The sequence below is a fragment of the Porites lutea genome, chromosome 9 (assembly GCF_958299795.1).
Source record: "Porites lutea chromosome 9, jaPorLute2.1, whole genome shotgun sequence".
NCBI classification, from domain to species: Eukaryota; Metazoa; Cnidaria; class Anthozoa; order Scleractinia; family Poritidae; genus Porites; species Porites lutea.
The window spans coordinates 26,785,671-26,798,653 of record NC_133209.1 but is presented as its reverse complement, the minus strand read 5'-3'; the positions used below and the strand labels follow the sequence as shown (position 1 = coordinate 26,798,653).

At 39.2% G+C, this 12,983-nt stretch overlaps 2 protein-coding genes across 2 annotated transcripts in view; both read right to left on the bottom strand.

Annotated features, from left to right (window-relative positions):
* Window positions 1-154: 154 nt before the first annotated feature.
* Window positions 155-2,586, bottom strand: LOC140947452 (uncharacterized). Its single transcript, XM_073396555.1, has 3 exons — window positions 2,329-2,586; window positions 1,850-1,892; window positions 155-760 (listed from the first exon to the last, which is right to left on the bottom strand). Exons 1-3 carry the CDS (start codon window positions 2,533-2,535, stop codon window positions 681-683), a joined length of 330 nt encoding a protein of 109 aa, XP_073252656.1. The 5' UTR covers window positions 2,536-2,586; the 3' UTR covers window positions 155-680.
* A 7,595-nt stretch (window positions 2,587-10,181) lies between these two features.
* The window catches only part of LOC140948626 (uncharacterized), a 32,071-nt gene continuing 29,269 nt past the window's right edge, over window positions 10,182-12,983 (bottom strand). Inside the window, exons 24-27 of the mRNA XM_073397890.1 lie at window positions 12,741-12,827; window positions 12,245-12,280; window positions 12,091-12,162; window positions 10,182-11,636 (exon numbers count right to left, since the gene is read on the bottom strand). Of these exons, the coding sequence (XP_073253991.1) occupies window positions 11,610-11,636; window positions 12,091-12,162; window positions 12,245-12,280; window positions 12,741-12,827 (222 nt within the window). The 3' untranslated portion in view covers window positions 10,182-11,609. The remainder of the gene's footprint in view (window positions 11,637-12,090; window positions 12,163-12,244; window positions 12,281-12,740; window positions 12,828-12,983) is intronic.

Sequence of the window (12,983 nt, the reverse complement as noted above, 5' to 3'; positions counted from 1 at the left end):
TACAATTGTAAAAAAGGAAATCCACTGAATCTACAATGATATTCAAAAAAGCACGGATTTTTTTAAAAATCAGAATAACTTTTTAACGTTAAAATCTGTTCCGAAGTAAGAACATGTTTGATCATGATACTTAGTATAATGGTGATGCCGCTACACCAGTCCACCTTTTGTGAACTTTGAACAACCCGTTTCCATTGATATCGGCCAATTTTATCGAACAAAAGAAAGTCACGTTCTGTTAGAGGTCATACACATTTATGTGAATCAATATATGAATTTAACTAAGGCTACAAGTGGAGCTGCTGTCAAATGCTAATTATTTACTTGATATAATAGCCTTTAACCATTGCAATCTGAATAAATACAGTGATACGAAAAATAAAAACTCAAGCCCTCTATCTAAGAAAAATTATCCACTGATCCCTCGCTCAAATGAGTCGATTTGCGGGCACGTCTAGTCGTCATTAGCTAACTTTCAAAAAAGCTAATAGACTTAAGACGGCGATTCGGTCATGTGATACTAGTCCGTAGATGTCCTATTTGGGCATCTGTAAGTTGACTCATTCTGACGTATTGCTCTGTAACAGAACGACAGCATCGGATTCTCATTTGATTATGATTTCTTTGTCTGTGTAAGTGTTCGATTTGTAAGGGTTTACGAGCGCACGCCCGGTGCTCCGCTATAAGAATAAAGTACCTTCAGCTTTTCCCAGTTCTTCATCCCTTTTTGTTTTCTTCTTTTCTGGTAAAGAAGGTTCCTCTATGAAAACAACAACAATGGTAATGAAAGACTCGAGTTAAGGCTTATTAGTTTGGAAGTTTTAATTTATCAAGAAAGTATTCTCTTTGGTTAGCAGTTTGTTAGGGGACAGAACTGAACGGTCGGCTGGGCGAGGGCCTGAATGAAATATAGGCCCTTCGAAAAAAGCCACATTCTTGTTCTCAATTTGCATTACCTATTGCGTATGATTTGCATGTGCAATGCGTCAGTTGTCAAAAATTTGCGTCCAAACGCTGTTGTGCTAGTCTGGTGCAAACGCTCAACGTTAGCTAAAGTATGCTTATTTGTCTTTTTAATACTTTCGGGAGTTTGGCAACGAGAGAAGTGAGTTGGAAGGACTCTTTAATAAGAAAGAACAGGTTCTAGTGCAAGCCTCCTATACATACTATGCAAAGTCATTTGCATATATGAATAAACTGCCCTGGAGATATTTAAATCATGACAAAAAAAAGGATGGCTCTGGTTCCACCCCGCCAGACCCCCTGGCACTCTACTCTAGGCCGTCGTTGCAGTCGTAAGCCTAGCGACCCACCCTTCCACCGTCGAGGAAGTCGGGTTTTGGAGGGCAAATACCAATCTTCTTCGTTCGGTTTGGGCTTGTACCAAGCCTGGGCAATTCCCCATACCTTATTTACATTTCATAAATAACAATACCCAGGGCAGAATATTATACTGTTAAGTCTACTGTGCCATTGTAACCAAAAATTTAAAAGGCCAGAATAATTACGGATTAAAGATTACTATGGTGTTTTTAGAAATCAGCCATTTCACTTGCAGTTCGTGCAAAGAACAAAACATAATGTGAACGTCAGGTTTACATGAAGCTTTTGGAAACTATCATGCTATTTTTCGAAGTGGTCTATTGGATAGCAATATTTTCGCTTCCTCAGAAACCATTTCAAAAAAGAGTGGGCGTAGCATGGAGTTATGAGTTTACAAAGAACTAGATTACGATGAAGGTAAACGGCTCAAAACTAATTCACTTGAACGAAGAATGGTAGTCATGTACTGCTGTCACATTTTCTTACTCTGGTATATGTATCAAGTGTAACTGAAGCGATCACTTACCTGATTGGTCAGTTTTGAAAAGTACGCTGGAACGCCTCAACCTCTGCAAAGAAATAAATTTAACCAAATGGCGTACATTCTACTCCAAATGTGTTGCAGTACGTTTTTTCCCAAAATCTAGTTTGTTCATATTTGACTAGCCTATTTCTGACTTCATTCATACCATTAATTACTTTGCTTTTTTAATATCATTTTATAATATTTCACCTTATTTATGTCAATACATACATCAAATTTCCTATCACGAAAATCATTTAAATAAAGGTTTAACTCATAAAACTGAACACGTATTGTCAAAAATCGGCTTACTCTCACTAATATTCATTGTACTGCATTAGTCAGTCAAAGTCGGCGTGAAATTCAATGAAACTTCGAGCAACTTTATCTGAATTAAAACACTTGAGAAATTAACTTAAACGATGTTGAAGACGCATACGTGTTCTTTATAAAGCTTAAGGGTCATCCTGTAAGTTACACACCTTAGAAATGTGTTCAATAGCCTCTATCCAAGGCTTGAGTGGTTTTTTGTTTAGCATTTGACCAGGCTTACAGCAAAGACCTCTTCCGTCCAAGGGTATGTAGTGACCACAGTCATGGTGCCTACATGACCTTTCCTCGTGCCTAGCGCAGGGCTCTGTCTCTGTTCCTACGCAGACTGTGCATCGAGCACACAACTCCACAGACATTGATTCCAGCCAATGACACTCCCTTTGAAGCTTTCCCACGAACTTATCTAACTGGCTACAAATGAATGAAGTTTAAGCCCCATTAAAGTTTTGGTGAAAAAGTCGGGAGAAGACCTTAAGCTAAAAAAAGAAGCTCTACATTGTACTTATAATCTAAAGCTTTGTAAGTAGACTATGGCAACCTGAGACGATAAATTGTGATAAGATTTCCGCACAGCTCCATACATTTATTATGCGTGGGTCGGTAAGTTAATATGGATAGAGTCGAAGTTAGTGCACGAAGGCACTGAGTACACTTTTCGGGCCATACGAAAATTTTACCGAAAAACCACAAACACAAATTCAAAACAGTAATATCGCTCATGTTATACATCCGTTACCGGTTTGCCTGCCTAGCAGGTCAACGACGGATGTGTATCAAACAAGAGAAGTAACAGTAGTAACAGTAAGAAACAATATTCGACTTTTAAAGATGTGTGTAGAAAGAAAGAAGTACTTTTACCTTAAAACATTTTCATAATGCTCTTGGGTAAGACTGACGCCAGCTTTTCTGAAACCCAGCTTAATAACACTCTTGTAGCACTCCATTTGAAATAGATGGTTGTTGTTCTTGTGAAGAACAAATTCGGCTTTATTTGATGTCAGCTCGTACATATTTGTATATTGCGGATTTTTTACAAACAGCACAATGAGACGGGGGAAAAGTCCACTTGGAACATACGCAGTTTGAAAGGTGAGGTATATAGGTACTGGTGATCCAGTCTCACTTTCTTTGTCTTGATATTTCATAGCGGGCCGCAGCATACAAGGGACGAGGATTTGTGATTCACCTTTTTCTTGACGGCAGTGGCAGATGAGGTTGAACTTATCCATTAAAGAAATCAAACAGTCTTTGATTGAATTCACACTTTCATCTTCGCAGGTGTAATCAATCAACCGCTTGGAAAGAATCCCTTTTTCTGCCAACTCCTTTCGGTCTGTTTCTATAGACCATGGCTCGTTCTCTTGTGGATTCACGTTGATAATCTTGCAGAATATGTTAATTAACCACTGGGGATCCAAGATGACCAGACCACCTTTCTCTTCATCATTTTCAAGTTCATGGTAGACAATTGTCCCGCGGCTATGCAAAAAATGAACAAGTTCATCAAAGTCATCTTCCTTTTCGAAAAAGCAGTAGGGTAAAACAATATTTTCACGAAAAGATTCCTTAAAGAGGAACTTTTGTCTTTGCCATTTCGGTTGAATGATTTCCTTCTCAACGCGATGCCACTGCAAGGGGATCGGTTTTTTGGTGTGAGGCATTTTATCGGCTACTTCGAGAATCTTTTCCCGAAAATTTTCGATTTCTTCCTGGTCAACTGATTCGCCGGCTTTTGTGTTATCGATCGATAAACAAACTCTGATGTGTGGTAAATGACTGTGTTTACAAAACACACGTGAACATTTCTGTTTCACTAATTCAATTTCTTTAATTGGATCGTCTACACAATCAGCATGAGTACCGACAAGTATGACTGGGGGATACGAAATACCCTCTTTCTCTTTCTGATTACCCTTCTTTAAAGAGTGAATCAAATCCATCCACCGTAACAAGTGATCCAAATTGGTGTCTTCATCATCGCGGGCTGTTACAAGGTGCTCTTTGTGACCCACATTCACTCGACATACTGCTTTTTCACTGAGCTTCTTTGTAAGATCAAAAACAAGAAGGTAAATGTCCTCTGTTGACATAAAGATTGGATGTATAGAACGGTAAATGTCCTGTCTTGCAAAGTCCCAAATTACAGGCCAAATTTTTTCATCAGGATGAAATTCATTTTTCGCTAGGTTTTCCTCCAAAAGCAAGGCAACTTCATCTGGCATTAATTCCTCTTCCGGAACTTGAAATGGATCTTGGTGCCCTGTAAGAAGAAAGACAGAATAAGGCTGAAGATGATTCACTTGCAAAAGAACCTGACAACGATTTTCGATGAAACTTGGTACACCCTGTTGTCAGAGTCAAGAAGACGATAAAAACGTAAGAAAAAGTAGGGGTTACGGCGCACGTTTTCACGGTGCAATGCTACTTATTATAAAGCACCTTTAAATGAATAACCGCACGCAGCCCAAAACTACTGACTCTGTCGGTAGGGCGCGATCGCAGGTGTCCCAACTGAAATGCATTAAGACAAAAACGATACGATAAGCAAGTAAAGCCGTGAATCGGTAATCTTTATATACAGTATATAACGCGTTCTACGTACAAACATGTTAAATTTTTGTTTTTGTGAGAGTCGAATTCACTTTTCGAAAGGAAATGAAGGGGTTAACCTAAAGATGACAATAGTGTTAACTTACGATTTCTTTGATCGCTTCTCTTCTGACTCTCTCTTGGAACTTTTTCTTCTTGGTCGACTGGAAAGTTTTCTTCATTAGTTGTTGACAGAATAGGGAGCGGAAATAGAAAGAAAAAGAATATGAGAAGAATTGAAGTCCATCTTTGGGCTCCAAAAGTCAGAAAACCAGATGTTACCCTACCACGTTGTACTCTCTACACCTTCTAATTATTTTTGGCTCCCTGGGAAAAATCCTTCCCAGGAAACAATTTAAATTACATACAATGGAAACGTAACTACGAAGAAAAATTGATGCAAAGACAAAATCAGATCAGGAGAAGGGCTTCTGTACGGTGAAAGGCGAACTAAATAAGTTCAGTTATCTCAAAGCGTTTTGTCTGCGAGCAAGTCCTTGGGTTTTAACGGGTTGGTGTGCAGTATGACGGGTTTGATACCACCACCGCACAGGTTTCCTTTGATTTTCCAATATTATTTCATTGCTAACGCCAGTTCAGGCTTTATTTTGGTTTCGCTTTGAAACTGCTAAAATTGGGCCAAATCTAAGGTAATTTTACTATCACAGAAGATCTTCTCCTTTATGGGGGCGACTTTTTTATTACGTATAATGTGCATGCGACATTCCCGAAAGGTAACATGGGATATGGTCAATTACTTTTGCTACTTTCCTTTGGCACTCACTAACATAAGTCCCTCCCGTGATAGACTACGAGCAGTCTCTCTTTTTTCCGTAGTCCGTGGAGCAAAACGCGAGACACGCAAATGGCCACGCGCGTGACTGATGGCGCGAGACGGGAGAGGCACGCCGCCCTCGTTTCAAGCGTCTCGCGGCTTCGCCGCTTCCGCGCGCGTGCATTGCTCTCACCAAGTCTGAAGAAAAAGAGAGGCTGCTCGCAGTCTACTCCCGTGACATTCTTTCAAATTTCTCTTCTTTGAAGAACAGTTAACTCATAACCACCCACAATACCTTTCGGGATTGTCGCGTAGCTGTATGTGGACAAAAATTGGCTACTAAAGGTTGTTTAGTTTACGACCCGACATCACAAGAAGCAAAGAGTCCGCTGTCGGTATCTTGGCCGACGTTTAAGCCTGTGTGAGAAGCCAGGGGCCGGCAAGGGGGGCCGTTTCCTGAAAGTCCCGATAACTAACGGGCCCGAAAAGCTGTATGTTATCGTTTACATTACAGAGCGAAGTTTCGATAGGTTTGTAGGTAATATCAGTAAACAAAACAAAGTGTACTGCTGGTCCCTAATCTAGGAACCTCGCTTTTGTCGTTTAGATTTTGATCTGATCATTGATTTCCAGTAAAGGTAACCAGTTATTCTCCATGAGTTCTCAAGCTCAAGTACAGTATGTTGCCCAGTATCCGGACACTTCAGTTTAAGATTGCAATAACTTTGCTTTGTTAATCGCAAGAGCTCTGAAATTTGGCCCAGAGAAAATCTATCTAGTCCTTAATATGACGAAAGTCAGTTTAACTTTTTTGCCTTTGTTTCCGTCGCGAAATTAATATTTTTGCAGAGCTCCTATATTGCCCAGTATCCGGACAGCTGGCCCAGTATCCGGACACAACAATAACAACGTAATACAATTCTTACTTCCTTGTCTAGGAACTTTTTCACTGATTTAAGGAAGGCATCCGTGGACATGCCGAAGCCGCAGTTTGCAAGCTCAATTAGCCAATCTACAAACGACTTTCTTTCTTCTTTTTTTATTTAAAAAAAGAGCTTGGGGAAGGGACCTCAACCGGACGGTCAAAGGTCACTCTCCTATTTAGTCTGACCTGCATTGTTGATTTCTTCATGCTCAGTCCCCACAAAAAGCCTGCTTTTCTAGCACTAATTCCTCCTTCTTTCACATCTCTCAATCCCTTTGTGACATTTTTCAGACCGTTGCAACCCCATTCTAGCAGTCACAACCGGGGAAAGTATGAGAATTCCAGGTTCAACTCAGACGCTTTCAGTTATATATAGAAAATGCAGTCACGCGAAACAAGCCGTGCACAGGAAATCGAGTCGCCTCTCAATGAGTGAAGAAAATTTCCATACGGAGTTGAGTAGAATTACATTTTACGACTATATCATATATCCTAAGCTTTAATTATAGTTACTGATATGAAATAAATCTTATCCGGATAATGTACACAGCTAATTCATCGATTCTGTACAGCAAAGAAAAAACTGTCTGGATACTGGGCACATGACATCAAAACTTAGTGAATGTTTCTGGCCTCCGTTATTCCAAACAAATCGAATTTCAAGAAGAATTAATAAATTTTCTGAAAACCTGACTTCCTTAAGAATCTTCACTTTAAAAATAAAACAGATCCTTTGAAAATATCACACACTACCCTCCCTTTTCTGAGCAGCACTAATTTTACTGCGCAGTAAACGGCGTAAATATTAGCCATGAAAAGTTTACTCACCTGAACAGAACGGCGTTTTCTGCGACTGTTTCGCAAGCTCTCAAATCGCCAAAACTTTCATCTTAAAGCTGAAATGTTCAGCTTTCATTCGAAATACTTCGTTTACCGAGAACTGAAAAGGGCGCCTCAAAAATTGAGTTTTTGTTTCAAGTGTCCGGATAGTGGTACCGTCCGGATACTGGGCAACATACTGTAGCCCTTTGACAAGTGGATACAGCAGCCGCCCGGTGTCTGGGAGGTCATAGGTTCGAATCCTGTCGGGGGACTCAGATTTTTTCTTTATCTAACGCTCGTGACATGCTGATCATTTCATTTTCACAGTTATTTATATTTACCGGGGCTTCAAGAAAAGGTCCCCAGCTTCTCAAAAATTCCGTTTATTTTACGACCAAGTAAAGATCGATAGTTTAAATAGAAACTTTTAAACCAGCAGACTAGTTTGTCTACCTACATAACCGAAACGTTCTCAAGTTTTCACAGAAACTACAGTTTCAAGCGTCTCAGCAACAGTTAAAGGCTGACCGAGGGTTTATTGCACTAACCATCTTCAATACACAACTGAACTGTTTCACTGCTAATCGAGGTTTCTGTTGGTTGTTTCGTTGCTGGCTGCTCCGAAAGTGTGCTTAATAAATTCTCAGCGGTCTTTGCAGCAACCTTTATGATCATATACTGTAATTTGTTCAACAGAAGCTGGATTTCTCCACGCGCCTGCTCCAGCATTCATGACAGCAGGGATCATTTGCACTCCGTCAGTACTGCATTCGGCTTCATCAAAAGGTTCACCTCTTAAAGCTTTACCAAGGCTCGTCTTACCCACACGGTCCTGTCCAACAAGCAAAATTTTAACACGCTTATTATACGTGCTACCACCAGTTTCAAGGGCTCTATGAAAAGCGGCAAGTGCCTTTTCTCCTCTAGCTTGCACAGAGGCTGGAATTAAATCTGAAAGTATAACACAAGAAGAATCAGTTTACCAAATTAAAATTGATCATGGTTTCAAATTGAGGTAAGGCATGTTAGTTTCTAAACGCAATCACAAGTTAAGGTGTTTCGATACAGTTTTTCGGAGACCATACCAATGTTTTCAAATCGTAGCCTGAATTTCATCCGATTACTTCGAGTCGCAGTAACTTCTGAATCGACCGGCCGTCCAGTGAGGTCACTACTCCTTGACCTTTGCTTTAACGGATCAATCTTAGCAGCTGGGTACAGAACCTTATATAAAAACAGTAACAGAATATAATATACCAGACCTTATATATTCCACTGCACTAAAATTACCCTATTCTAGTTGCTGTGTCACTAAATAACGCAATTAAATTAAAATAGCTCATTACTGAAAGTCCTTCTTACGAACGCCTTTCTTTAACACTTAACAATTATGTAAAAAGTTTTTCGTGTAACAGTTAACTTACAGAACGCGTAAGAGTGCTTACACAAGCCTTTTGTAAGATACTTACCTCTTGTGTAAGAAGGCTTACGCAAGTCTTCTGTAAGGACTCTTTATACAAGGCTTGTGTAAGTATTTATCACAAGGCTTTTATAAAGAGTCCTTACAGAAGACTTAAAGGTGCTTACACAAGGCTTGTGTAAAACACTTAAACAAGCCTTGTATAAAAGTCCTTACACAAGCCTTGTGTAAGAGTCCTTACACAAGGCTTGTGTAAGAGTCCTTACACAAGGCTTGTGTAAGGTTGCTTACACAAGGCTTGTGTAAGATACTTACAGAAGGCTTGTGTAAGATACTTACAGAAGGCTTGTGTAAGAGTCCTTACAGAAGGCTTGTGTAAGAGTCCTTACAGAAGGCTTGTGTAACGTTGCTTACACAAGGCTTGTGTAAGAGTCCTTACAGAAGGCTTGTGTAAGGTTGCTTACACAAGGCTTGTGTAAGAGTCCTTACAGAAGGCTTGTGTAAGGTTGCTAACACAAGGCTTGTGTAAGATACTTACAGAACGCGAAGAAGGCTTACACAAGGCTTGTGTAAGATACTTACAGAACGCGAAGAAGGCTTACACAAGGCTTGTGTAAGATACTTACAGAACGCGTAAGAGTGCTTACAGAAGGCTTGTGTAAGAGTCCTTATACAAGGCTTGTGTAAGATAGTTACAGAAGGCTTGTGTAAGATACTTACAGAACGCGTAAGAGTGCTTACAGAAGGCTTGTGACAGATACTTACAGAACGCGTAAGAGTCCTAGATACTTTCAGAAGGCTTGTGTAAGAGTCCTTACACAAGGCTTGTGTAAGATACTTACAGAAGGCTTGTGTTAGAGTCCTTACATAAGGCTTGTGTAAGATGCTTACAGAACGCGTAAGAGTCCTTACAGAGGGCTTGTGTTAGATACTTACATAAGGCTTGTGTAAGAGTCCTTACGCAAGGCTTGTGTAAGATACTTACAGAAGGCTTGTGTAAGAGTCCTTACAGAAGGCTTGTGTAAGAGTCTTACAGAACGCCTAAGAAGGCTTACAGAAGGCTTGTGTAACATAATTGCTTGTCGGCTTGTCTTACATAAGGCTTATTTAAGATACTGAGGGAAGGCTAAGGGTCTTTACTGACGGCTTGTATAAGAAAGCCTTGTGAATCGCTTAGGGTCTTTTCTAAAGGCTTGTGTAAGAGTCGCTATACTATGTGCAAACGCCTTTGGTATCCATCTTAAAAAGACGTTTTTACGCCATTAGAATCATTGATATATTTTTAGCGATTGAAGTGATTAATGCCACGTGCAAAGTATTATTGGCGATTATCGGTTAAGATTAACAACTGTTCGCTCCATCTGAAGGAGTCCCCCTTTTATGTATTTTTCTTTTTTGAGAACATCTCAAGATATTGCCGATGATTTAGTCGTTTTTAATCCTCCCAAGTTACCCACAACACAAATGATACTTTTTGCTGAGTTCCTATATGCGACTTTATTTTTAAAACTCAGTCGACAAACAACAAATAACAGTAAAAAAGAACTAATATTCGGTAAAGGATTTTTCCCAAGCTTGTTGCATGGCTCTGTCTTTTTTTTTTTTTTTTTTTTTTACCGAGTTTCTATATAAATCTAAAAAATGTTAAACATGACGTTAGAATCAACGTATTCACTTTAAGGTTCGGTTTTTTTCTCTATAGTCCTATGACGTTAGAATCAACGTATTCACTGTAAGGTTCGTTTTTTTTCTCTCTAGTCCTATGCTGCTATGTTCTGAGCAACGGTATTTAAATTACGTAAATAGCAATACAATTTTATAAAATCCCACTGATTTGTCGATTACTCAATTTTTCCTTTTCTACATGCATAAAAACAACGTGGTCACATTAATGGTAACCACATTAAACACGCATCTAACATTGATATATAGAGATCAAAATATATGTCTCTTGTGTAATCTCAGCCTAATATTTTCTTAGTAGCGCACGTTCCATATTTTTACATTCTAATTCGCAATCCCCGAAGAGACTTGAGCACAAAAAAAAGCGGTAGCCGTTAGAAGGAATGTATGAGAACCGTTAAAATTGGGCCTCATCTCAGCTGTATTTAATACATGCAGGAACGTGGGCTATTTGACTGTCTGTTAGTAACAGTAACACTATTATAATGATATGATGGTCCCAATGAATGATGCCAGATGAGAAAATTTCACCACCAAGCCTAGACTAACTAAAGGTCGATCTCACAAGTTGCGGCCGGCTAGCCTGTTCCAGGCTGCGAGACAGTTTTCCGTCTTGCTACAACTAAGGGCACCTTCCAATTGTCAGAACGGGCAGACTGTTCCCGTCTTAACGAAAATTTCACTTTTAATCAAAACTATCAAGCCTGATCAGTCAAGTCCCAAAAAGTATGCACGAGGGACATAGCGTTTTAAGCAATTACCCTTGCAAAAAAGCCGATTTCATTTGCTAACTGACTGGTCCGGCAATTGTCCGGCCGGCCAGTTCTGACAAATGGAAAGCGCCCTAAGTGATGAATGCCTCTTTTTAGTTACGCTGCGCTGATTCCGAATCTAACTGAAAATACGAGCATACAATTTAAATCACACAAACTGAGCTACTTCACTGTTTACTCGGTGAATGCGGGGTAAATTATATAGAGTGAATCCTCAATGCATAGAAATTATATTAACAAATTTTGGAATCTGCATATTTAAGCGGAATGTTAATGCTGTGTTCAATTATATTTTAAAAAAACATGTAGGTTATCCAACGCTTAATTTTGACTAAATTATAATCATAATCAAAACACAATCATCTGTTTATATACACATTGTAATATTTAAATATGGACTTATTTTTTGAAAAAGAAAAAAGGAATGGAAAGGAAAAAAGTATTCAATTTCCACTTGTCCTCATTGTCACCTGTTGAGATAACAACAAAACAAAACTGTAAACAAAATAAAACTGCTTTCGTCGTATAAAAATAAAATAAATAGTAGAAAATGGAAGTCGGAAATTTGCTCTATGCTTCGCTTTTCACCGCTATTGCGGCTCTTCAGGCTTTTGTCGTTGTTTGTTCAGTGTGAAAATGAAAAAAAAAAAAAAGAAAAAGAAAAGAAATCATGGTGTTAGACCCGCAGAACATTTATCAATATGTTCAGTATTAAACTCCCACCATTTCTTTTTGCGGGTCTCTGATTTGTTGTTTGTGTACCGTCATTCATTTTCTTTGGACATCACCCGTTTCCCGTTTGTAATCTAGTCCACATTCTGCACACGTTATAACATTCATCACATTTTTAGAGGTGCAGCTTCAAATTTCAGCAAGCCGTGAAATGTATTAAGACGAAACAAAATACACTTAAAGAAGCCTTACCGTTGTACTGTCATTGGCATCTTCGTCATCATCATCATCTTTCTTGGGAATTTTAGGGTCCCTTGGCCCGTCCTGTTAACGTAAAAAAGGATGAAGTTTTAAGAGGATAGCCACACTGTCACTAACTTAGCTTTAACGCTCACAGTTATATTACCTTTTGTGAATATTTCTCGATCCGCCTTTTTCTTACCTAAAAAATATAATGATACATATTTATATACACCCATAGTATACCGCGTTTTTTATATATCTGTCATGTTTTGGTTGTCCAGGACAAACTCTACTCTTACAGAAAATTAAACATTGCGTGATCGATTTGAGCCTGTTCCAGGCTCTCAGACAGTGGAGCAGACGCGAAAGTAAAAGGCAAGAGAAAAGTTGCCCTCCTTTCCCCAGTTCCTCCCATTTTATTTTCGTGTTCGCACTTTCTCAATTCAGCGGACCCGACTATCTCGGAGCCTGGAACAGGCCAGATCGATTTATGGAGTCAACGTTATATGTGGTGTTAAAAAACAAATAACGCGGGCCTTTGTATCAGTGGACGTCACTTTAAGTCCATCTTGATGGGCATGGTCTTGCGCTCATTTTACATGCATGAAACGGTGAATAAAACACGCGTAGCCCCATATCAGCTTATCATGTACGTTTACCTCCTCCGTGTCAACAACAGTGGCATCCAAAGACTCCTCCTCATCATCATCTTCTTCTTTATCCTCGTCAATTTCGACGGCAGGCAACTTCCAGAAAAAGAAAAATAGATTTTGATATCTTTATAACTTACAGTAAAAACCCGCGAGTAAGAACCTACATTTTCTGGCGTTAGCCTAAACAGGTTCTTATTAATTTTAAATGGTAGTTTACACAATTTTTGCCTATTTAGGTTCTTAAATAGG

Bases quoted from the DNA above. Each gene is read 5' to 3' on its own strand.
- LOC140947452 (XM_073396555.1), bottom strand. From the start codon at position 2,535: ATGTCTGTGGAGTTGTGTGCTCGATGCACAGTCTGCGTAGGAACAGAG. The intron at 1,893-2,328 runs GTGTGTAACTTA...ATTTCTTTGCAG, and splicing joins CTATTGAACACATTTCTAAG to AGGTTGAGGCGTTCCAGCGT. The intron at 761-1,849 runs GTAAGTGATCGC...TTGTTTTCATAG, and splicing joins TTTCAAAACTGACCAATCAG to AGGAACCTTCTTTACCAGAA.